The sequence below is a fragment of the Erithacus rubecula genome, assembly GCF_903797595.1.
Source record: "Erithacus rubecula genome assembly, chromosome: 2".
In the NCBI taxonomy this organism is placed as follows: domain Eukaryota; kingdom Metazoa; phylum Chordata; class Aves; order Passeriformes; family Muscicapidae; genus Erithacus; species Erithacus rubecula.
Genome location: NC_136685.1, coordinates 56908939 through 56934990, shown reverse-complemented (window position 1 = coordinate 56934990; position 26052 = coordinate 56908939). Strand labels below are relative to the sequence as shown.

General features: G+C 41.6%; 1 protein-coding gene across 1 annotated transcript; it reads right to left on the bottom strand.

The window, feature by feature from the left end:
• Positions 1-1407: 1407 nt before the first annotated feature.
• Positions 1408-22152, bottom strand: OPRM1 (opioid receptor mu 1). Its single transcript, XM_079299159.1, has 4 exons — positions 21805-22152; positions 10200-10552; positions 8713-9233; positions 1408-3350 (listed from the first exon to the last, which is right to left on the bottom strand). Exons 1-4 carry the CDS (start codon positions 22119-22121, stop codon positions 3312-3314), a joined length of 1230 nt encoding a protein of 409 aa, XP_079155285.1. The 5' UTR covers positions 22122-22152; the 3' UTR covers positions 1408-3311.
• Positions 22153-26052: the final 3900 nt, after the last annotated feature.

The following is a 26052-nucleotide window of genomic DNA, read 5'->3' as shown; positions in this document are numbered from 1 at the left end:
GGTTTCTTCCCATTATTCAAAATGAGAGTCAGATGCCTGGACTTTATTAACAACAAAGCCAAAACCACAGGGAGTTCAGCTGTGGAGCTCTCCCTCCCCTTTGTTAGCTGAGTGAACCAGCACAAGTCAGCTTAAAGCCAACTCAGCTGCATATTTCTTCTGCTAAAGCATCTGCAATTACACTCATCTGCATTCCAGCTTCAAGAGAGGCAAACTTACACAAAGAGGCTTGGGTTCATGGAGTCTATCTCTGCAGTGGAAAATGTCAACTCCAGGATGGAGCACCTCTTGTCAAGGGGACATTTAAGTAGAAAATCTCTTCAATTTTCCTCTTCCCTTATATAGGCACTCCTTCAAGCAAATAGAGAATTGGCTGATATAATTGCCAAGACATTCTCCTTCATATTTGAAAAGTCATGGCAGTCAGGGGTAGTCCCAGGTGACTGGAAAAAGGAAAACATTGCATGTGTCTTTAAAATGGGTAGAAAGGAGACCCTTGGGAACAAACATATCAGCCTCAGCTCTGTGTCTGGGAACATCATGAAACTCCTAGAAGTTATGTCAAGGCACATGGGGGACAGGGGGGTGATTTGGGAGAGTCTGTATGGCTTCAACAAGGGCAAATCCTGTCTGACCAACCTTGTGGCCTTCTATGATGGAGTGACTTCATCAGTGGATTAGAGAAGGGCCTTGGGTGTCATCACACAGCTAAAGCTTTTGGCATGGTCTCCCACAATATACTTCTCTCAGTATAGGGCACAATGGCTTTGATGGGTGGACTGTCCAACAGATGAGAAACTGCTGGGCCAGCCACACCCAAAGAGTGGTGGTCTAAGGCTCAATGTCCAGAGGGGCATCGGTGACAAATGGTCTCCCACAGGGGTCTGTTTGGGGTCAGTGCCATTTTATGTTTTCACCACAAACATCTACAATGGAGTTGAGTGCAAATCCACAAGAAACAGAGACATCTTTATTAAAGGTTTACAATGCAGATACAGAAGTTATGTAATATGCTATTTACTGCAAAGCACTACCAATGAACATTCAAGCCTTATGGAGAAAAAAGAATTTTTTTTCTTAGTTTTTGCTAGTGCTCTGCTAATAAAATTTACTTCCTCATATCCTTAAACCATCAAGGTTACAACATTATTACTGCTAAACCTATTTACAGTCAAGTTTCTCAATTGTTGGATTGCAGAAACAGAAAATGTCCTTAAAAATATTTGGCTGTCTGCTGGCAAGTCACAGTAATTTGCATGTGTGCTTCATGCAAAGTAAAGAAGAAATAATGGCTTAAATTAATTATGTAAATTTTGAGAAAGCTGAACTTTTAATTACTTACAAAACTATGATCTTTACTTAAACATATTTTTGTCCATCAGTTAAGACTTTCCAAATACCCATTCAATATTTTAAAATTTTTTGATTTTTGTATGTGAGCATGTCAGACTACTCTGAATCTATCAGGTAGTAATGATGTCATAGGATGTTAGTCCATTTAAATTTAGTGTATTCTATGTTGGTTTTGTTATTTAAATAATACTGCTGTGTGGTGCAAAACAATGTATCAACTTCTTCTAAGTGCCTCTCTATGCCATTTAAAAATTAGATGCAAAACCTCTTAGAATGGTGATGACTCTGGTTTAAACTTTAATGATGAAGTGATACAGCTAAACTAACACAAAATTAAACATGTATCCATATGACCACACAGTGGAATTTTCAACAGAAAAAGAAGAAAATTAAGGCACTTCTGTTATATCTAGCTTCATATTTTGCTGACATATATGCTACATATTTAGCTGCAACACAGTGATGAAACTCAAATAATCCTTTAATTTACAACTTGCAAAGATTTGGTCTTCAATCTTTATTATGCAGTCTATGGCAGAAACAAACAATTTCACATTAAAAGCTTTTTGTTACACATTTAACAATGAAAATAAACAATATATTTTGGCTGCAGAAAGAAAAAGACAAAAAAACCCCTGTTCCATATAGTTGTTTTTCAGAATACACTTAAATTCATCAAAGTACATTTCCCCCCAGTTAGCTACCAATGATTTATTTACAAAGCAAGTAACAATGTCTAGAAAATACCATTGCACCACAAATTATCTACATGGATATTTCTAATTTTCATACTGGAAAACAGCTAAGAAGGCATTTGCTGCAGCACAATGTTTCTTCCTGAAATCTTAATGTGTTTTAGCAGCTAATACAAAATGCAGATGCATTTATGTTGATTAGAAAAGCAAACACACTATGGGTTTGGTTAAGAAAAATTAGATATCTAGCAAATTGTTTTTTAAAATTTCTTTTTTAGAGAAGGTCTAATGCACTAACTGCTCCAAGTACTTCATGAAGGGGCTGTTGTTTACCTAGAAATTGAAAATGCTGCTGACAGAGCAGCTGAAATTTGAGAAATTACTTGAAAGAGAAGGCATCATCAGTCTGTGCAAGCTCTGACAGGCTTATAGCTACATTTTTATTCACAAAGAAATTTATGTTAATATATGCTATTTTGGGGATCATTTGACAATCAATAACAATGTAGAATACTTTCATTTACTCATCTCTTTCAGAAAAAGTGATAGCTCATTGTTTTGATTTTAAAGTCTTTTTTAATATATGTGAAATAGAAGCAGAAGATGAAACTTGGAAGTTTTTTTGTTTGGTTGGGTTTTTTGTTGATTTTTTTTAAGGGATCACTGAAGAAAAAAATTTCCTTTGAAACTAAAGAACATGCAACCCTCGCAAGAGACCTCTTTAACTACAAATGTGTTTTTCTACAAGACCTCATGAGACTTCAGCACACAAATAACCTGCACGGAAAACACCTCTACAAATAAATTTTAAGAGTAAATAGAGTGTACCCAACAGTATTGCAGCTTCATATCCCGTTATTTTCCATCCTCAAGGGCTCACCTTATTTTTCAAACCATAGTTGTCTAGAGTTAGAATGTTTCCTTCCAGCCCTTTTTAACACCACTGTAACTTACCAAGAGCATGTCAGGTTGCTACAGGCAGAGTATCTTTGTTTTAGACTAAGGTATGTGCTCAGGTGAACAGAACTGCTCTGAGCCTGGAGCCTGGAAGGCTCCTGAATCTCCTGGCTCTGCTCGCTGTTGCATTTCATGCTTCTGTCATGTGCAGTGCAGATGTGCTGCAGAAGCAATTTTAGACAGACTGGAAAAGCAGGCACTTTCCTCTGTGGTATTTTTTTTTTGAGGGAAAGCATATCCTACATGTTCCCACTAGCACACTGTGGCAGTGGAACTGCTCTGAGAGCCATGCAGCAGGAGACCCTGTCACGGCAGTGGAGTGGTTTCAGCTTCTTGAAGTTCCAACTGAAAGGAAAGAAATTGCAAATACAATGAACAGTTGCTTGATATCTTCCCACCCACAACCTTGTGTGTGTTTGTTTTTTTAGGAGGAATTTATTTCTCATTTGCAGCTAATGTCCTGATGTATAAAGCTAAGCACAAAGGCCAGAGAAAGGCAAGACTGTGCTTTTGCTGTAAAGCAACAGAGGAAATGATCACAAAGAAACATTAGTACGTCTGAAATTTGAACTAGAATTAGAATATACTTCATATCAAGCCAGTTGTTCTCTTTCTAGGGTGGAACTCTCTATGAATTTCACAGGCATGGAAAAAATTTACTCCCTTTCTGTATTCATTCTGTAGCAGTTACAGCAGAATTAGTATTTTTAACTGAATACATTCTGTGCTCATTTCAGAAGTGTCTAACTTTTGGATTTGCAGTTATAGTCTATCTTAAATTTTGTGTGAGGTGGACTTACATCAGCAAACAAACCCAGCAACCTCTCAGCCCTCGTGTTCACAGTCTCCATGCTGAGTCCTACTTGCATGCGGGCACAGTAGCACTACAGATGTTTTCATCAAAAAACCTGCTCACTGCATGGCAAGTCCTGAAAGGCTCCTACCCCTCTTTGCTCAGCAAATTTTGTACCAGAACCTGTTGAGAGCTGGGTAGGAGTCACTGCAAATCAAGGGTTTATGGAGTGGAAAGCAGAGACACAGATGAAGCTTGGAGATTCACAAAGAGCCCACGTCAATGCATATCAGCTACAAAAGGCAGCCCAGCTTTAAGGATCTATTGAACTTACACAGGTGTTTCACAGACGTCACTATGTTGTCAGAAATGGGCTTTTAAAGAAACCAGTACTTCAAAATTATTATTGAAATACAGTATAATTCACAAAGGAGATATATTAATTTTCTGAAAACACACAGGAAGGCCATTCTCTGTTAATAAATGTAGATGTGAATCTGCCAAGAAGCTGCTGACGTTTTTTCATGTTCCTGCAACAGGAATCACCAGCTTTCCCCATATTTGTTCAGGTCACATAGCACAAGGAGAATTAAGAAGTAAGAAAACATCTTCTTCATTTATTTGATCAAAGTGAAACTAGCTTTCAGTTTTTCCTTGTTTTAACTTAAAAACTTCTTCTTCAATCCAATATCCTTTTTATTTCTATATGTGGCTGCCAATCCAGGCAATAAAGGCAAAGCCTTCAGAATTGAGCCTTTTGTTATTGAACATAACTGAGGCCTCATTCTCAACATATGGGGAGGATTTACAGTTTCCATTAGGGCATTTAGACATTTCAGTAGTTGACAAGAACACATCAGAAGCTAACACTGAAGAGTTACACATGGGATGACTAAATAGTCCTGAAGATGTGCCTATACATAATTTGTTTAGTTGCTAGGATACATTCAGGTGAAGTTGGTATAAAAGCAGCTATAAAAAATGTGTCACAAAGAAATGAATCCACTGGAACAAATTAAATTTCTTAGATTTCTATAGTTACTAACAATCCACTTCCCTATTTAGGATTTTATTTTTGTTTGTTTTAACACATAGATACTAGCAAAAACTTAGTTTTTCGGGGAAAATAACTACCAATTTATTTTACATTCAAACCTTCTTTTAATCTCAGAGGTAAATTGATGCAAAGAGTCTCTGAGCATCTAAAGTAAAAGTTATTTCAATATACTTGCCAAGATTTTGTTAGGAATCAGTCAATTTCAACATCAGCAAAACACTCTCAGCCATTTGCCAAAGCTACTATTGGTCCTTCATTCCCCTCCCCTGCCAATACTTGGTCATACAGAAAAAAGTTCAAAGAAAGTAGTTTTGCTTTTCAAGCATTTTTTCTCCCCAGGATTACATCACTCATTCTGCATGCAAATGCACTTATAAGATTGCATAAACCCTCCTGAAAACTATAAGCACTAAACCTAGACCTTTTTGGTAATGCCAAGGAAACAGAGAGTGAGCCAAAGGCCAGTATATTAACTCAGAATAATATGAATATTTATGATGTTTCTTGTTGGTGCTTTTGAAGTGATAGAAGACATTGTTGTTCCTTTCAACAACTTAAATACTTAAGAGTGTTAATTCTAAATGCTTTAAAAGGTCTTATGTGACTTATGTGACTGAGCCTTGCAGTTCTCATTAACTTTAGCAAAAGAAAAGACTTCTCACTTGGCAAAAAAGCAACTTGTAGAACATCTGTTTCTTAGAAAATGATATGAAGTGTGCCAAGTTCTACACAGCTTTGCAATTAGAATCCATGCCAAATGCTCTCCAAGGCTTGTCCATATAAGAAAGAGTCAGTATACTTTAACCAATAGATACACAAGCTACACTTCCTTTTAAGTAAGTACTTACCTGTAAAAAGAATGCCCTGTCCATAGAATTTACAGAATCTCAGTGTCTGAGCAAATATTGGTTTGTCTAAGCTATTATTTTCCTTTTTCTTTTCTGAGAGCTAAAGCTGCATTCACTCTAGGGCTTTTTGTGTTTAAAATAATAATATAAAAAATATTAGGTATTACATTTGTAATTACTATCCCAGAGAACCTCTTTAGTGTAGAGTTCAACAATCCTGTCTCTCATTCTGGTAAAAGCAGACATCAAAAAATATCTCTTACAGAAATGTTTGCTAGAGAAAAAAAGATAAATTAAGTTTAACATTAAGCTTTGAACACGGCTTGCTGTGAATGTATTCTATAGACATTGTGGGGAGAGAGAGAGTATACCAAAGAGGTGCTGAGCTGAACTCCAGGAAGAAGGCCCAGGTCAGCAAATCTGGCAGAAATAAACCAGTGGCAGCATCAGCAGCTGCCAAAGTAAGGACTGCAGGATGGTGGGAGAGAACTGGAGTTGGCCACTCCAGAGTCTTTCAAACACATGAACATGCAAAAACTCTCAATCCACCATCCACCTCTGAAGACCTGAGCTACCAAGTGCTGTCTTCTTCTTCCTGGCTCTGGGGAAAACTGATGGTTAGTTGCTAGTAAGAGCTATCAAAGTACCCAAATAATTTCTTCTAGCTCTGCATACACCTTTCTTTGTTCCATGCAGCATGGCTCTTTGCCAATCAGTTCCCATCCTTACTGCCTCAGTTGAACGTCATTCCTTATGTTTACCTTTCTCTTCAGCATCCTTCCCTTCCCTTCCCTTCCCTTCCCTTCCCTTCCCTTCCCTTCCCTTCCCTTCCCTTCCCTTCCCTTCCCTTCCCTTCCCTTCCCTTCCCTTCCCTTCCCTTCCCTTCCCTTCCCTTCCCTTCCCTTCCCTTCCCTTCCCTTCCCTTCCCTTCCCTTCCCTTCCCTTCCCTTCCCTTCCCTTCCCTTCCCTTCCCTTCCCTTCCCTTCCCTTCCCTTCCCTTCCCTTCCCTTCCCTTCCCTTCCCTTCCCTTCCCTTCCCTTCCTTTTTTAATATATTTTTTATTTCTTCGTAACTAATTAATTTCAGCACTGTTCCTTGGAAAAAAAAAAAAAAAAAAAAAAAAAGAAGAAACAACAACCCCTAACCACCTGGCCAGCAAAGAACCCAACTACAGGACTAGCTTTCTCCTCCTTATTGCACTCCCAAGATCACTTCACTTGCTTGCTCCATCCCTGCCCCAGCAGGCTGTGCCTCTAGGTGGTATACACTGAAACATTGCTCTGGGAAACATCATCTTCTATTCTGTGCTTGGTCAGTGCTCAGGGAAACAGATTTTATTTCACTCAGCCTCTAGGGAGTGCCACATTAATCTTTTGGGCAGGAGTTTAGAAGGCTACAGCTCTCCTAGAAGTGATATAAAGATATATAACTAAATGTAGAAAATGGGTGCATACACAATGCATTCTAAAAAGCTTCAATTGTACTAGACAGAAATACAATCTTGTTGTCAGACACGTGTACAAAATCGACTCCACTGCAGATTACAAATGCATTATTAACAGATGAATGTAGTAATTTGCTATACCTAGTAAATAATACAATACATACATACATACATACATACATATATATATATGTGCACCTATGCCAAGTTTGGCAGCTCTGCTTCACCACCAGGCTGAAGAAGGTGCTGATTTCACAGGCCACAGCTTGGCATGTATGAGTCAGACACTGGTGAACAACACCAATTGTTGATGCTTAATAAAGCTTCTTGCTTTAGCCCTTCTCCCTTTAGACTTCCCTCCTCTTTTGTGGTGCAAATACTGTTTATTCTCCTTGGAGATGGGAATACTCTTATTTGGGCTATCTGGCAGCAGCTGTGTCAGGCAGGTAGCTGCTTTCACAAGAAGTCAGTGAGTTCTGCACCTTGAGGAGGCAGCCAGCTTGTGGCTGAAGTGGAAGCAGTGAGAGCAACCTAAGTGTATTGCTGAAAGGTGAAATGGCAAGGAATGAATCAGGCTTTTGTTCTTATTTTTAAGGAATTACAGAGACAACTCAAAATTCTTCTAGTGCTTGCAAATGTGCTTGAATCACTTTCATGAATGCTAAGATTTGCTTTCATGTTTTGCTGAGAGATGGAGCTTGGAAATTTTCAGACTAAGCACAGGATATTGAACATGTACTAAAGAGTTTCTTCACAAAAACTATGCAAAAATAGGCTGAATTAAAAACACAAAAACCAACAAACAGCTCTTGTTATCTGATGTGCCATAAAATCCCTACTTCTTAAAGGCTTTTTCTACATGGAAAAGGTATTTTCTTGGTATACCTGAAACGGCAAAATGGCACATTAGTATTTAACATGTGTGTATATATTTTTAAATATATATATATATATCTATATACATATATATATCTATATGCACATACATACATATCTAACTCCACCTTATTCACCACATAATTATCTGGCACAATAACTGCATGTAGACAAGCCTTGGTCTATCTTTTGCATGACTTTCAGGACAAACAAGGCCAGGTAGGCCTTCTTTGTACATCAATCAAAAGTGAACAAGCACGGGTTTTTATCTTTTTATTCACTGTTGCAAAGGGAGAAGAAGAGAGATCTGTATTCTGTCCCACTCCTGTCTCCATCAGCAGACAAGGAGTATGAACAGGGAAATCTGTGATTAATTTTCAACCTGTTGCAAACATCTAGCAAGTGAAACACTGTTTTTTATGTACTTTGTACATGCATGCACACTGGACCCAGTCACTCAAGGTACCCTTTAGAACCCTTGGCTTCTGAGCATCAAGCAGGGCAGAGAACAATTAGCACCATGCAGGACTGGGATCTCTGTGTATGCATGGACCAGTTTCAAATATAACCTTGAAAGTGTTCAGACACTCCAAAAGCTACAAATCAGTGTAAGTGGTAACTTCAGAACACATGTCATCCCCAAGCTGGTGGCCTGGATCCAGAGATGACATCTCCACTGCTAGTCATACCTGATGGTTAGTCCTATCCACAGTGTTGGCAGTGGAAGCATGGTCACGAGTGTTTTGTCGGACTCGGGTAGAGTTTTGCTGCTCAATGGTTGAGGAAGTGGGGATGCAGAACTCTCTGAAACACCTTTTGAAATTCTCATCTAGAAATGCATAAAGGACTGGATTAAGGCAGCTATTTGTATACCCTAGAGCAATACAGAAGTGCCAGGAGACAGTCTGGAAAGTAGTTTCTGGGATGTTGACCAGGGCTTTAATGATAACATAGATGTGGATGGGAGTCCAGCAGACAATAAACACTGCCACCACCACAAGAACCATCCTTGTGATCCTCCGCAGGTTCCTGTCCTTCTCCTTGGAGCCGGACAACATGCGAACGCTCTTCAGGCGTAAAATCATCAGCCCGTAGCACACGGTAATGATCAGCACTGGCATGATGAAGGCAAAGATGAACACACAGATCTTCAGCAGGTTCTCCCAGTACCAAGCAGGGTGGGAGAAGGTAAGAGTGCAGTCAATTGAGCCTGAGGAAAAGGAAAACAGCAGAGAAGAACACGTAGGTCAGTTGGTAATTTGCTTTTCTTTAGACCTTTCTTTAATTAAATATCATGGGCAAATATGTGAAGACTTTAAACCTAAGTAAACATGTAAAATGAAGCAATCTGTGATCTGTCATTTACACAAACATTGGTAGGATAGAGTGCTGTAAAACATGCATGAAGTGTGAGTTAGGAAAACAAAACCAAATTAACATGTTCTCTTTTGCATACTATGGCTTAGAATTTAATGTATGCCAAACAAGGAAAAAGCTGATTTGTCAAATGCTTAAACTTTGACTCATCTTCACTTCCAGTACAAAACATGGTGAAAAGAAAGATTGTTAGGCCACCATAGATACTGAGAGTTTGGGCATTTCAGGGCAACAGGGAAGAGAATGACACAATGCTTGGTAACTGTGCACAGTGGAGGGTCTGGATTTATGCTGACATGCTGTCACTGCCCCATTATGGAAGGTCTTGGAGCACCAGTGGTCCAGAAAGTGCTCTCTGCTCTGTATCATGTCCTGCCAGACAGGGTGCAACATATCTCTGACTACCAGATTCCCAGTGGGAGTACCCTGGGTAAAGAACAGGCTCCTGTGCTGTAGGGTAATGCAGAACTGCCCCACAGGAGAAAGCAGGCAGGCACAGATGCTTTTCCAAACGCTACAGTAACTGAGTGGCACAGCAGGACTTGCATGAAAGGAAGAGGAAGCAGGACTTCCACAGAAGGAGCTGGAGCTGGTTGTTGTGAAACACAGACCACATGCACTGCTTCTCCAGACAACTACAGCCAGATGCAAAACTGCTGAAGGGGCTCGTTTGCACTGATACTTGCTTCACACAAGTGTGAAGTCAGAAGTTAATTCAATGCCTCTACACTACAGTGAAACAATGCAGAAAGGAGTTTAAATGTTGAGTACTCAGCTTGGGAATGAAAGCCAGACTTACCGTGCCTGTATTTCGTAGTTGCCATGAACATAACTGGCAGGCCAATGGCAGAGGACAGAATCCAGTTGCAGACATTGATAATTTTGGCATTTCGGGGGGTACGGAAATCCAGGGCCTTAACTGGGTGGCAAACAGCCACGTAGCGATCCACACTCATGGTGCAGAGCGTGAAGATACTGGTGAACATATTGTAGTAGTCTATGGATATAACAATCTTACACAGGATGGTACCAAATGGCCAGGTTCCCATCAAGTAATTCACACTCTGGAATGGCAGAGTACTTGTGGCTAGGGCATCTGCCAATGCAAGATTGAAAATATAGATGTTGGTGGCAGTCTTCATTTTCGTGTACCTGGAAAAAAAAATTGGCAGAGCATGTGAATGATCACGACTGACATTGTTAAACAAAACTGAATTCAGTGCATCATCTATAAGAAATTCCTGTAAAATAACATGCTAGATACAGTCAAATATCACACTTTCTGCTTTTAACCAGATGATCATGCTATGATTCACCTATATGTTGGCAGTCCAGTGCGACAACAGCTAAAGGGTGTAAGAAAGAAAAGATAAATTTAACTTGTGCAGAAGGAAAAGATACACATAGAAGAAACAATATTATAGATGCTGAAGAATTGAGAGGCTGAAAAAATGGTATGTTTACAGATCACATACTGTACTACATGGACAGATTTTCTCTACCTGTTGATGTCATGCCAAATATCATAACTATGTCCTGTAGAAATAGAAATTTCATTTGTAGTTTGTGGAGTAGTAATGATGTGATTCCAAATGAGCAGCACTTAAGAGCCACTTTTTATGTGGATGCTGTACTTTTGCAGTGGTACAAAAAATGTTTCAATTTAAGTAATGTTCCTGGCCATACTGCCCTGATGGCTGCTCAGGTTGCTGTGCCCTGTGGCTGCAGTCAGATGGCTTGTTCTTTTGATGGAACTTGCTTCCAATTCTGCAAAACTAAGTAGAGTATTTGATCAAACATTTTACAATTTATAGAGCACTTTTCAGGAGGAATAGCTCATTTCAAAAGACCTGCCAGGGAACCTGGCAAACGTAAAATACTATTTCATGGGTTTTATCTCTCTGAATTAGATCTCTTCAGAACATGAGTCATTTGCAAAAAATCCCAATGAAAGAATTGTGTAGGGAATGTTCACTTGGAATTTTTCTTTGGTAGGGAGTGCAGAAATGCAGACTTCATTTTGAATGGACCAAGAAAGATTTTGTGATGAACATTTCAAGTCATTGGTACTGGATCTGTTCTCTCATTTTTACCACTGTGCATGAGAAGACACTAACAATACTACTTTCAATTTAAGGTGTTTTTTTAAAAACAGGTTTTCAAGTAGATCCAAACTCTATCTTGACTGCTGCCTCAGGAAAGTATTATCTGAATATGATACTTTCAAATTGTAAATAAGTCCATATTCTGAAAGTCCTGTAAGAACTTTTCATACTCCATTTATAAAACAAGTTTGTAACTAACACAGATGCTGTAAGCATCTACAACTCTCTCTGCTGGAAATTGGAAAAAATGTACAGGATTGCAGTGTGGGAGAAGTACACAATAGAAGCTACAGTTTTAAAAACTGTAAAGTTTTTAGAAAACTGTACAGTTCTAAACTCAGAGGGAGGAGAAAATACTTCTTGGGCAATTTGCAGGAGAATCTTCCAGACAAGAATGAAAGCAGCAGCATTTATATTTTGCTTTTACTATTATCCAGTACTAAGCCTTTTATCAAAATGAATATCTCTCCAAAAGTCTTTGTCAGATAATAATGAATGCATTGTCAGATAATAATGACAATGTTTTGTCATCAGTAATTAAAGCCATTATTATTTAAAAGAAATGCTTGACACAGAAAAAATGCCCAAACCATCAATCAATATGTGAATGACTTTAGGGTTAGCATGACAGAGGATGGACAGAAAAATGCTCTGAATAAATAGAATAGAATAAATATAATAAAGTTTCTTCACTGGGCATCTTATTCCACTTAAATGCTACATATGTTTCAGTTTCCCAGTAGAATGCTACATAGTTTTCAGTGTCATTTTCAGTTTAAGTTCAAAAGTTCTTGGACTTTGTTTAATGGCCTCTGTAGACCAATGGTGAAGGGTTTTGCTTGATGTATGCTGTAATCTTTGTACTTCTAATCACGCTGTTCTTGCAATGAATAGAAGCAGAGCTCTTATGGTAATAGAAAGTATTTACCTCCACAACTACCTAATCAACAAAAGCCTATTGAAATTTACAATATTCTTTTCAGTGAACTCTATGGGATTTGGGCGTTTCTCTCTACAGAATATTTTAAGATTTCATAAGGGGCCTATTTCTGCAAGGTACATTTTGTAAAACATGTATTTTTCTAAATAAGTAGATTATCAGTGTTCCCAGGATTATTTCTTGGTGTGAACAAATAAATACCAAAGCAATTGATTCAATGTAATTTTAACAGCATGAAAAGTAACAGTTGATCAAAATGGAGCTTTTCAAAGTCTTGATCTTAGCTGTTACTATACTTTTTGCTAAGGTATCATTCTACCTATCTGAACAAGCAGAACAAACATTTCCATTATCCTGACACAGATGTATATGTGATGAGACTTCTACAGTTGAGAGGGATTTGGTAATACCAAAATTTATAAATGCAATCTTTTAAGATACTGCCTTCACATTTTCATTCAAACTCACTAGAAAATCTAAAAATCTGGAGATGCGTAGAGAAAAAAAATCTTAACTGCAAACCCATGAAAATCTGAACACTGGTATTCAGATTACATTGAAATTTCAGCATCTAAAACATCAAGTGTATTAAATTTTGCATTACAATGATCAAGGTTGCAAATCAATACAGAAGTGGCTTTGAGTGGCCTTACTTTTATTTTACAGCTCTGCAATGAAAAGACTAATAGAATGTGATGATTCAGGGGCTTTTTGTGAATATTTAGCCCAATACCTCTCTTGGTATATACTCAAATTAATTATGTTCATTATAATACTGGCACCTACTAGGATATCCCTTCTAACTCCTCAATACAGTTTTTCTATCATAAAATATCAGAGGAGGAAAGCAGAAGCAGTCTTTTGCACTTAGGAAATAAGCTGGTCAGTGACAGACTGGTAATTGCTTTCAGCAACACAAAGGCATGCAAGGTTTTGCCTACAGAATGCTAAACTGGAGACAAAGACTGCTTCAAGATCCGTGTTTAAGTTCAGTGCAAAATACATGAAAAACTGGACAAAATCACCGGAGATTCACTGCAGAAAGCAGTCACTCCCAAAAATGGTTTGGCTGCTGAAAGAAACAGCAGCCAACAGTTAGGTCCTGCATACAGACAACCTGACATAACTCCTCTTGATGCTGCAGATTAGGTTAGCGTTTCAAATTCATGTTCTTCTTGCATAAATGACTTGTTAAACAAATGAAGAATCATTATGTGCATACATTACATTAGTTGAGGTCGCCTTGGGTGGGAAGATTAAAAACATGGGAAGTATGCCTAGCTGAATCAATTTAAATTAATTTTCTCCCCCATGATTATTCTGGCGCACCTTGTATATGTAACTCAAGAACAGTAGGAAAAAGGGATTTTTTTGGCATGTTTTCTTGAGTAATCAGGAATTTTTAATTTTTCTTGAGCCCTTAAGACTTTTAACAAAGTTATGACATATTCAAGCTGGTCTGTAAAAACCCTCAAAACTTTTCAGTCTGCCAATCCAGTTTTAATATTTGCCACTGAAATGCAGTCTCTCAAGCCACATTTTGGAAAGTACCTTTGAGTAGTGTTTGCTTACAGGATGCAGGAGAAGCAAGTGGAGCACATCACCTCCTGGGAAGCAGCACCAGCTCAAGGCCATTGTTCTTGTACTCAGAACCCATCAGGAATTTATCTCATACCTCAGCTTTGGGAAAGGGTGAGCTAAACAGAAGCCTTTCAGATAGAGTCACCTTTAGACTTCAGTGCCAATCTTTTGGGAAATGGTGTGGCACCAAGAGAGCTGTGAGGGCATCTGACTCATCCTTTTTCCTGTGTTGGATTTTGGACTAAAAATGACTTGCTTTGTGGCTCTTCCTGATTTACTTTTTTGCTACTAAAAGGCAACATATAGAAGTCCTTTTTCTGCTATTTAGTTTGAGCCAGTGAGTTTAGTCCCTACCTGGACAAGATAAAACAAGCTTTTTTCTTTTGGGAAAAATAGCTATTTTCAGGAGGAAGGGTCCTTTCCCTTGATGTCTGACTGAAAGGATTATTAACAAGCAAGGAGATTAATTCAGACAGAACACACAAACTTCACAGTAGTCATAACAGGTAATTATTTTATGATTTCCTATTATCTTATGCCTTTTAAAGTTACATAAATGTGAGAAAAAAATGGCAGAAATCTATACAAAATAAAGCTGATGTGATGCATTTTTTTTTTCCCAAAAAAGACTGGAGAACCAGTCAAGAACAGGTATAGGTATTTCACTTGCCACAAAAATATTTAAGATGTTGTCATGTCTTATAACTCCTAATTTCCTCTTCCTTTCCCAGACATCATAAAAAGCTACTTAATGATAAAAAACAAATGACAGCAATAAGTATGCTCCAGGGCCCAAACAGTCATCTGCTGGTACACTTTCTTCCCTTCCAGCCTAGTTGAATGGGGAGAAAATTACCTGCCAGTTATTTCAGAACTTAATCTGGCCTGTTTGTCAAAGCACTTTTATTTGAGTCTCTGTTTACCTGGTGCTGAGGCATATATGGGACTCCAATAAAGGTCGCTGCTTTCATGGTTATTGTGTAACATATCTCTCTGAAATAAATCAATGGTGCTAAAAAGGCTAACTTCAATATATTGCCATTATCCAGCAGCAGGTTATTGTTGAAGGTTTTGCTTTGCTAGGAAGACATATAAAGGAAAACTGTCAGTATATTCAATTTGACTTTTTCCCCTCTGCCTTCAGGGAAATGTGATTGAGAGTAAAACTGCTGACTACACCTCTGATAACTGTGGTGACATTTTTCTAGAGGGGACAAGTTATCAGCTACTTTGTCTGGTTTCCAGGTGCTGGTAGCCTCCTCCTGACATGCACAGTGATCACCTGAGATAAGGGCTGTACATGGAATAACCCTGGGCAGCAGGGAAGCTGGCAGGGAAGCCTTTGAAGGCAGTTTCAATGCTAGTGGGTGTGAGATCCCTAAAGGTGTGGTAGGGAAAAGCAGGTAAGCAATTCCCCTGGCCAGAGGGTAGCAGGGAGGTGGCAGGGGGCTGGAGGGCAGGCCATGCACAGACTGCACAGACCAAAGCAACACCAGGTGTATAAGGTATGGCCTCTTGCATGCATTGGGGTCTTCGGGAGAAGCTGCTGAGTGTGATCTGGAAAGGAGTGCCAGAGGTGAGACAAACGAACTACAGAGAGAGAATAAACACAGAGGAAGGCTTGCCTGTGATGTGGGAGAAGGGAAAGCAGCAATGGTGGAAGCTGGTGTGGCAGGAAGAAGCAGCACAATTATGTGTTATGTGAGGAGAACAAATCAAAAGTACTGAAAATCATGGGCTCAGTCTCTCCATGACAAGGATAAAATTGTGTTTGAAACTGCAGCTCTGAGGGGGTTACTAAGACCACAACCTCATGAGAGTGATTTGGGTAATTGGCTCCTTAGATGATTTTTCTATATGAGCAGCACATCCCAGACCTGAAGACTAGCACTGTGACAACTGCTGATCCCTCTTCCACTTTAAAAAAGAGACTTCACTCACTTGGAACTGCTCCACAGAACACGACAAGGAGGAGACATTCCATTTTACACAAACGTTTTTGTTCTGAAGTTTTAGTCCTGATCTGAGATACAAGATCTTATAGCTGATAATTGAACACTTCTCAGCAAGAAGGTGGAAAAAAATCTATTTCATGTCCTTCACAGTTATTTGATTAGCTATGGTGTGTCATGCCTACCTTTTTTCATCATGTAAATTCAAAGGGAAATATAAATAAAATTTAGAAGTGTTTAATATTAAATGGATGAATGAGAATGCTTATCACAGCTCAGCTAAGCTGTGGAATTCCTTGATAGTGAACACCATTAAAAGCCCACTTCCAAAAGGAACTAGGGGTCTTTGAAAGGTAATTATAATATTCCCACTTTCAATACCATAAACCCAAACTTCATGATAAAAACCAAAGAAGACACAGATGGTTATAAAAAGAGCTTTCTTTGAGATCAGCTTAAGCACAACTATTCAGAAAATAGTTGTTTTGGATTTTTTAAAAAATATAGTTAGAAGAGTGGATTTTGTAAAGACTTATCAAGCATTGAAAACTTGTTTTCACTTGGAATCATCCTGAAAATAAATAATTTTTTGAAAATGCATGTTAATGAAGATCTCTAAAACAACCATCTCAAAACACCTAAGCTTAAAAATAACCAAATTAGAATCAGTAAAAATGCTTCAAATGTTTGTTTTGAAGCAGCTTTGCTTTGGAGTGGCAATCTTTGTTACCTTCCTCTTCCAATCCTATTTTTGATGCTCATTTTTTTATTTTTTATCCTCTAACTGCACATTAGAAATGTCCACAAAAAGCTACTGAATAAATGCTGATGCAAATTGCAGCTCAAAAAGTCTTTTTGCAGCTGAAAAGTCTATTAGAATGATATTTACACAGTGTTGCCCCTATTTTTTCCACACTGTGACTAAACACCAGCTGCTGACTGTGACTGGAAAAAGAGGCCAGTAAGCTAAATTATGGTTCTGAGACATTTGGACTTGCATCACGTTATGTTTGAGATTTTTGTAAATATGTCACCTTTTGATCTAGGAAAGTTATAAAAGCCTATCCACAGTGTTCAGCAGAAGTTATGCTTGATGGTTTGGAAAAACACTGTAAATTAAACAAAGCAGTACTTCAGGATTGGTTAGATAAAGCACTCATTAGTCATTAGCTTGCTAGTAATTATGTAATGTAAGCAATATGTGCATACAGTATTTTCTACCCTTACTGAAGCCTTGAAAAGTTGGTAACTTTTCATTATTTTTATAAAGAAATTGTAAAAAAAAAAAAAAAAAAAAAAAAAAACAGGAAGTGTTTAACATTATTTTTTCATGGGAGCCATTACCATAATATCACTCCAGGAAAAGTACAGTGGGATCAAATAGCTTTTTACAGGCAAATAGAGTGAGAAGGGCTGTCTCTGCCCAGAACTGCTGGTGGTGGGCATTAGCAGAGCCAGAGGGTCTGTGCACCTGGGCCTGGCATGCTGTCCTGTGTGCAGGAGCTCACTGGCACTGCAGCCAGGCACAGGGTCTGGAGATGAGCCTGGGGCTGCAGAGCTCATCCCTCAGGTGCCTCTGCTTCCTCAGGGAGATGGGTGCCACCCCCAGGCTGCAGCCTCATGTATTTTTGGTCAAATTTTCATCATATCTGTAAAATTATAATTTAGAAAAAGAATATAAAGGTATACATTCCATTTTGTCTGTCTGCTTCCTTTCATCTTGGGGAAGGGAGGGGAGCTGCTTGCTAGTTAAACATTTACCCACTAGCAAAGGTTGGTAAACTCTGTCACAAACAGTGTGCAAACAGGGACACCTGCCTTTCTGTAAGGCAGGATGCTGAGGGTCACCCCCTTGCTATGCTGCTGATTTAATCCAGCTCCTCTGCTGCTCCTCCCAACAGGGCTCCCACAGTTCTGCCCCCAGGTCTTCTCTGGCTGGTGCTGTGAGCTGTATTAATTCATAATTGACATGACTGGGCAAGGCTGCTGGGGCTTACAGCTCTTAGCATGGGAGGGGAGCCTTTGCAGCCAGGGGAAAGGCAGGACACACACTCACACAAGCAATGCTGTGCAAATGCAGAGAAGTTCATGAGGAAGTTTCAGCGCTGCATGATCTTTCCAGATTAGATGATGCTTCAGTCACAGCTGTTTTCTTTCAAAACACTATTAAAAGGCTGTTCTGAGACACAAAGAAATATTTCCCTTAATTTCAGAGAGATGGCTTCTTGGACTTCATTCCCTCTTTGCTTTTTTTCTTTCTTTTTCTTTAAAGCAGTTTAATCACTTACTCAATGAAAAAAGACATCTCCTTCCTCTACAAAGGATTGTGGAGAACCTGAGATGCCTTTGTTTATGATATGTGAAAAATTTATGGCAAAACAAATGAGGAATCACTCTGAACTTGACTGACTTCAGTGGCTGTAGGTAGAATTACAGTTCTCCCAGAGCATTTGGGTTGTGGAGGACTGGGGTCTCTGTGAGCTATTGCCTTCTTCCAGACCTGTGATGCTTAATATTTTCATCTAGGATCTATTGCAGCTTTCTAGCATATTGCCTTACTTATGAGGCATATTCTTATTTCCATTCTAATTGTGAGAATAATATCCCACCAACTCAATGAGAAAGCTGGAAAAGCCTTTGGATTACCGTGTAAATTAATTCAATGCCACATGGTACTAATTGTACATTGTCTTCTTGTACTCTGCAGCAGCTAAAAGTAACATTTGCTATTGTTGATATATCCGTAACAACATAGTGTTCATATTAGTAATTTACATTTCCACAAAGCACATGAGGAAAACCGATAGTAAAAATTATTTGCAGATTTTTCTGATTACAGGAAATTCATGGCTGGCAGTAAAACCTATTAAACTCCTACTGCTGTCACTCGAAGGCATTTTTTGGTACTTGAGAAAGAAAACAGCTCAGTTTTAGTAACATGAGGTTAAGCCTTGCACACTCCATATACAACACGTAAATATTAATTCAAGGATGAAAGCATTCAGCTGAACAGGAACCATCTGGAAGAATGAGGAGGGTTATGAGATGAGAATGCATTAATTATAACATAATGTGTATAAATTGGAAATCCATGGACCTGCTTTGCACAAAGAGCCTTCCTTTCACATCGATAATCACAATACATTTCTAACTCCTCCTTGGACATATCTGCTTTCTGACCTCCATTTGCCCCAGCAGGGATAGCAGGGTGGCATTGTGGAGTGACAGTGATAGTTCCCTGTCAGGCTAGCACTTGCACAGCTCTGGCTCCAAACCCCTGGATTTGCCTCATGTGGAAAAAATTTAAGAGTAAAAATGTTTATAAGAACGATATAATTATTTGAAAACTATTTCCAAAGAAACCAAGCATGAGATGTTAGCATGTCGCACACTTGATCTGAAGTCGCTGCTTTCACTGGGGCTGGACTCTGAAAGGTGAGTTTCAAATATCTAAGCACTGACTCCCAACTCCTAATATTGTAAAGACAATCTAGGTAACAGTATTACTTAAAAATCTTAATTTTTAGTAGCCTCAATTCCTCTCATGATTAATTTGAAGTTCAGCGTTTTGCTTTTCCTGAGCAGACATGATGGGAAAAGCAGATAAAGAAGCGGAGTTTTATATGATGATAAATTCAATCCAGTGAAACTTTGGCCTCTTACTTGTAGTTGGATGCAAGAAGTGAGTGCACAGGGAGTCACCATTTCATAGGTTCATATTCTATGATTTGGAACACTGTCAAGCTAGTATGGCTTGCAATAGAAACGAAATCACTAAATTCCCTATTGCTGACCAGATACACTACACCTACAGAGAAGCGTGGAAAGGGAATGTATTTTCGTGTTGCTTAAGCCACAGATCCTATTCAGCCATTAGCATGTAAATTCCTCGTCATTCCAATTGCTAAACAGCTGCATAGTATTAATTGGGAAGGAATTCTGTCATACCAAAAGCTGTTCTTTCACAGGAGATGTGGGGTTTGCCATAAAATTCCTGATGGTTTTGGACAAGTCACTTAATTTGTGTTTTCCTCCGTAAAATGAAAATATATTTTTGCTTTCTCCTATTGCTTCTGGCTTTTGTTTTCAAGCCGTCATCTCAGGGAAAGAGGCTTTCTTTACATAGAAATCTAAATACAAGTGCCTCATTCGATTTGGCTTTGTGGTGCAAGTGTAATTCAATTAATTACTGTAAGAAATATGAACCTAGTAAGGGTTATGCCCAGGATAACAAATACATAATTCTAGGGACAACCTGTGGCATATTTCTCTGCTGACAGCTATCCAGCCTCTGTTACACTGTGCATCTGCTTTTCCTCCCAGAGGAATGCATTCAACACTGCTATGGTGATTGCAGTCATGCCCCCACTCAGAAGCCTTTCTGCAGATGCATCTTGACACAGACAGCTTGAGTTTCAGACTGACCAAAACCACAAGACAGAAGAGAATCTCCCCAGCTCTGTGCAGGCAGTGTCTAGTTAAATCCACAAGGTTTCTGAACTGCTCTAGTCTGAACCACTGATGGATATTACTTGTGCTCCCACTAGGTCTATCAGACACACAGGCTTAGCAGTGACACCCCTAACTCCTGCCGAAGGAATCATCCTCTATCCTGCTGCAACACACCCCGTGACCGCGACCGTCTCCCCCGGCTTTCTGCCGCTGGCACTGCCTGTGCTGCACCCACGCACCGCAAAGCCAGAGACAGCCCCGGCTCCTGCGGCCCCGACTCCCCGGGGAGCGCAGAGCTCAAAGGGAGAAGGGATGCTCCAGACGGAGACGAAATTGGAAGTTCTGGGGCTGACTCGATAGGAACGGAGCGCGCCCCGGGCCATCCCCACCTCCCCCGCTAAAAGCCCTCGCTGGGCTCTCCAGGGCTCAGTGCACTCTCTGTTTGGAAAGGACGAGCAGCCACGAAGGGCGATGGGCTCAGCTGGCCCCGTCCCGTCCCGCTCCCGGCCCGTCGCTCCCGGGAGGTGGCAGTGTTCCCCCATGGAAGCACCTGCCCAGCTCCGCTCCGCTGCCAGTGCCGCTTTCATCCCCCTCTCACTCGTTTTCCGCTCATTTACGGGCAATGGATTTATCGCGCGTGATCTGATCTGTAATAGCCCCACTGGGGGCTTTTTCTCTTGCGGGCGAGAAAGTTGCGAAGTGCCGCAGCACAGCCGGAACGCCGCGGTTACGGAAAGCGGTCGCGACCACGGCATGCCTATTTATACACGTGTATACGCACGAATGTCTATACAAATATATAAACGTACTTCAATATACACATGTAGATCTAAACATGAAGCAGCGCATCTCCAAGCACGGCCACAGAGAAGCGTCTAACCGCGGTGCCATTTACATTTTGTTCGTGCATTTGGGAGCAGTGGGTGGAAAGACAGGTGGATGCGCGCCGGCTATCCGTGTTCCACCCCGTACCCGTACACGCTCACAGGCAGTGGCTACAGTCCCTTTAAATCCTCGCTCCTTAGGGGACAGGTGCGGGATTCAGAGCCGCTCGCAGAAGTGCTGCGGCTCGGAGGGTCCTTAGAACATCCTCGGACGGGCAGCGGTTCTGACGGACCGGCCGCCGCTCACGGCTCCACCGCAAGTTTCTCTTCCCCCATCACCCGCTCCGGCTCTTTACCAAAAGCCCCCTTCCCTTTCCCGCAGGGGCCGGAGCCCGTTCCGCACCCCCAGCGCGTCCCTCTGCGCGCTGCCCGGCGGACGGGGAGCGCAGCATCCCCGCCGGGACAGCGTCCCGCATCCCGGCTCCGGGTGCGGGGTTCCGCCCCGACGGCAGCGGCCGCGGGCTGCGGGGCGGGGCAGGGCGGCACTCACCTGACGATGACATACATGACCAAGAAGTTGCCGAAGAGCCCCACGACGCAGACCACGGAGTAGAGGGCCATGATGGCGATGGCGGTGACCACGGAGGGGCCGCCGCCCGCGGGCGCGCAGGGCCCGCCGCCCGCGCTGCCATTGCCGCCGCCGCAGGGCTCGGAGCGGTTCCAGCCCAGCGCCGCCGAGGCGTTGCCCCAGGCCGGGCAGGGCGGCCCGGGAGGGCGGCAGGCGGAGGCGTTGGCGGCGAGCGGCGCCTCCAGGGAGCCGGCGAGCAGCGGCGCGGACGCGTTGCCCAGCAGGTAGGCGACAGCCATGGCGCGCAGCGGCGACAGCGCGGCCGCCCGCCGCCCGCGCCCCTGCGACGCCCGGCGATGCTGCCGCCGTGTCGCGGAGGCGACGGCGCCCGCCCGCCCCGACGGCGCGCCCCGCCGCTGGCTGCGGGCACATGTGTGCGGCGGGCGGGGCGGGCCGGAGGAGGGGCCGCGCTCGCAGCGGCTGCGGAGCCGCCTCCCGCGCCCGCCGCCCGCCGCTCCTCCCAGGCCGGCCCCGGCGGGGGCAGCGGGCGGTGCTCCCCTCCCCTGCTTGAAGGCAAAGCGCTTAAAATGTTCCCGTCCCCTAACATCGAGAGAGAGAACCGGGGGAGACTGGCTTGGCGACATAAAGACAGGTGCAGAGATGAGTGCGCGACTGATTGTTGTAGTGAGACAAAGATCCTGGCAAAACCCTCAGTGATTATAGGGATAACAGAACCTTGTAATAAAATGTGATGAACTTTACAGCAGCGCTTTGGGAGGGGTGGCTGTGGGGAGGGCTGTCCTTTGGAAATGGCTCGGAACTCATGCATCCTCAGGGATTCTGAGGGCCTTCTGTTCAGAGCTCCAAGGATGTTCTCCCCTAGATGTTGGCGTGATTGTTATCGAATGTGATAACACAGATAAGAACGACATCAAAACCGTTCTCTTGAGCTGTACACTCATTGCTACTGGGTGCTTAATTCACACACTGCTTGTTCGCTCCAGCACCTTTTCATGATCAGTTGTTCCAAATGAGCACAGAGGTGCAGGACTGCCTGATGGCTGATTATTAGGACTTACCTCATTTAGTGTCTCACTAATGAAATCAGAAGAGATCCTTGGTAAGGCAGAAAAAATATCTCCTGGTGAACAGGAAAGTGACAGAGTAGCAGTGATTGCTCCTGCTGCCTCATCATGGATGCACACTTATTCTGCTCACCCTGTGCAGAGCACCTCCTGCTATTTCAAGAGTGGTAATAGCAAAAGTGGAGAAGAAACAAGTGCAACCTAAGAGAAAGGTGCAGAATCCCAGGCGTTTTAGTCTAAGGATTGTCTATGTGCTTATGCCACAAGCAATGGGAACCAGTGCTGCTCAGGGTAGGTAACAGTAGTGGAACTGATGACACAAACTTTCAATGTATATCTGATAATTGGTGGGGAGGAAGAAGGAATGGGAAAGGAGTGTCACTGGACTTTGAGAGGGATATAGATCTGGAGAATTTGTATTCTTTTTTTTTTTCATTCTAAAGTGAAATGGAAGGAGAAGAATGAGTAAGCTATTGATGTGCACTTTCAATAGATAGCATGTATTGCTTCATGGCCAGAGTGAGTATTTTCAGCATCCGTCATTGGTAGGAGAGGGCCATCTAGCATTGCATTTAGGAAGAGCTTTAGAATAGGAGTTATTTTTGTGTCTGGAAAAAAGCTGTGGACAAGAGGAAATGAAAGCAAGAACTCAGAGGTTTTATGTGGTCAAAGACACTACCTCTTTATCCCCTTCTGAAGGATAGCTCATACACAGAGGAGGAGGACCAAGGCTTTAGAACTGGGCCTTTCTCAGGGACTTTCATCTCTGGATATGTTCACAGAGTGTGAGAGCCTCTCTCTGTGCTTGCTCTTTGTTGCACCAAAGCCTTCAGAAGAGTTTAATGTAAGTCTGTACACAATTAGTATTTAGCCCTTTGAATACAACTGTGCCTGGCTGTGGAAAGGATGGAGAAGATGGGGAATAAAAATCAAGGCTACCAGGAGATCCACTCCATATCTTGTGTTAGAACCAGTTTTGTATCATCCTCACTATCAGAAGGCCTTTTTGTGTATTAAAAATTACTTAAAAATTACATTAAAATGTCTTTTAAAAAGCATTTAAAAACAGATGCCCAGGTAAATGGAGTGCTATACACAAGTCTTTATGACTGCTTACAGAAAAGTGATTACACACACAAAAAATGATTATGCCCAAATAAATCAACCTTTTGGCAGGTGCAGATGAAAACTTAGGATGTAGAGAGGGCTGGCAAAAATCCCTGGGTGTTGAGCTTGTTTAAGACAGGCCTCATTAAGCAAAATTTCAAGGTAGGAGAGTGATAGTTGGATGCAGCTCTGTGAAAAGTTATTATAGGTGTTATTTTGCAAGGTCATAGGAAATGTGAAATAAATCTTTAGAATATTGCTTTCAGATGGTAGAAGTCATTTTGGGTGTAATAATGTATGAGACCCTTTCTTCAAATAATTTCAGATAATGTAGGACTGTGTAGCCAAGATTGGTGAAAGGGTGTTTGTGAAGTTGAAGACCAGTAAATCTTTCTTGTTAATCGTAGTTCTGTTTTTTTCTTCTTTACAGAAAATAAGCAGTCTTGATCATTTGCATTATTTCTGTATTCACAGATCACCTGAGTCTCCTTCCTAGATTGTGACAGTGACTCTGCAGATAAGGACAATCTGCAGAGTGGCAAATACTATATCCATTACTTGAAAATAAGTACTTTAAGTTTCATCATCTCTGAGTTCTTCTGGCCTTGTAAAAAATAAAATTTCTCTTCAAAGTTTAATAAATGTAGCTATAAGTGACAGCTTTTGTATTTGCATAACAAGTCTGAATAGTGTCAGTTGGACCCCTCTGATGGCTGGACTAGATGATCTTTAAGATCTCTTTCAGCCTTGTCTGTTCTGGAATTCTGTGATATAGTCCTCAATTTCCTTATCTGGCAAGGCTAGAAAGCAGATTCATGATGATTTGTTAAGGACTGTATTAACTGTCCTTGATAGTTAACTGTATTCTCAGTTTGAGAATCCTTGACAAACTGATAGTTTTATCCTTGAAAAACTAATAGTTTTACTTTTGCTGAGTTGGAGCTACATATTGAATGAGAAGAGTGAATGGTGTTCCAAAAAACTACCACTATAGTAATGACATAAGGGTTGAGAGGCAATTAGTGTGTGATATAATTAAAGATGTAGTAAGGGGAACAGTTCAGTTCAATCAATCTTATATTTTCTAACTGTTACGTATTTTGACTGTGCAAGTTCAATTCTTGGTGATTGGTTAGGCTTTCCAAATCCAGTAGCTCAACAGAGAGGAGGTTGCTGCAGCTCTGTCCAGCTGGTCCAGCTAATAGCCAGACTGGTATGCCCAATAGTCAGCCTGCAAACACCTTTACAGGACCCACACATAAACATATACACACAGCTGGCCCCAGAGACCAGCACAGACACGAACTCAGCACTATCAGGAACACAAAATGCATCAACAGCCTCACCCTGTTCCCGTCTGCCTGTCCAGGGTGAAAATCTGCTAGTGGGAATATGTATATGTACATGTACACCATATGGCTCTCCTCAGTGAGCATCTGGATCAGACACTCAGTCTGCTCAGTAGCTGTTCCCTGCATCCCAGCTGTTTGCACGTGGACATAGGAGCCCTGAGGCTGCAGCACCACTCAGGCTGTGGATATGGACCCACGTACAGACACCCAGCACACACATGGAGGGACACACTAAGGCCCCCCAGGAATCATCCTCAGACTCTGTGTACCCACCAGCTGGCCTGTATCCCTCCCTTTTCCTGCCTGTGCCTCCTCCCTTAAGCATCTCATGACACATTTTTGTGCAGCCCCAAGATACTCTTCTCCTGCATCCCATATCGTGTCCCATATCCCTAGGAGTGACACCCAACTGCTCCCCTATGGTGCTGGTTATTGTGCTTGGCCCGTGGGGCTGAGGCTAGCCTGGGGACAGTCTAGGGAGAGATTTCATTTCTCTGATGGCATTATTGGTGTTCCCCCACCTGCCCTTGTGTCCTGGTGCTCCTTCCTGTGTGAGGAGATGGGTCTTTTTTGGGATGGTGGTTCCTCTGATGGCTCCTGGAGTAGCCAGGGCAGAGAATTATTTAGGTTTGTCCACCTGCTGATGTCTCTGTGTGTCTCCCTGCATGTGTGCAGATACAGATCAC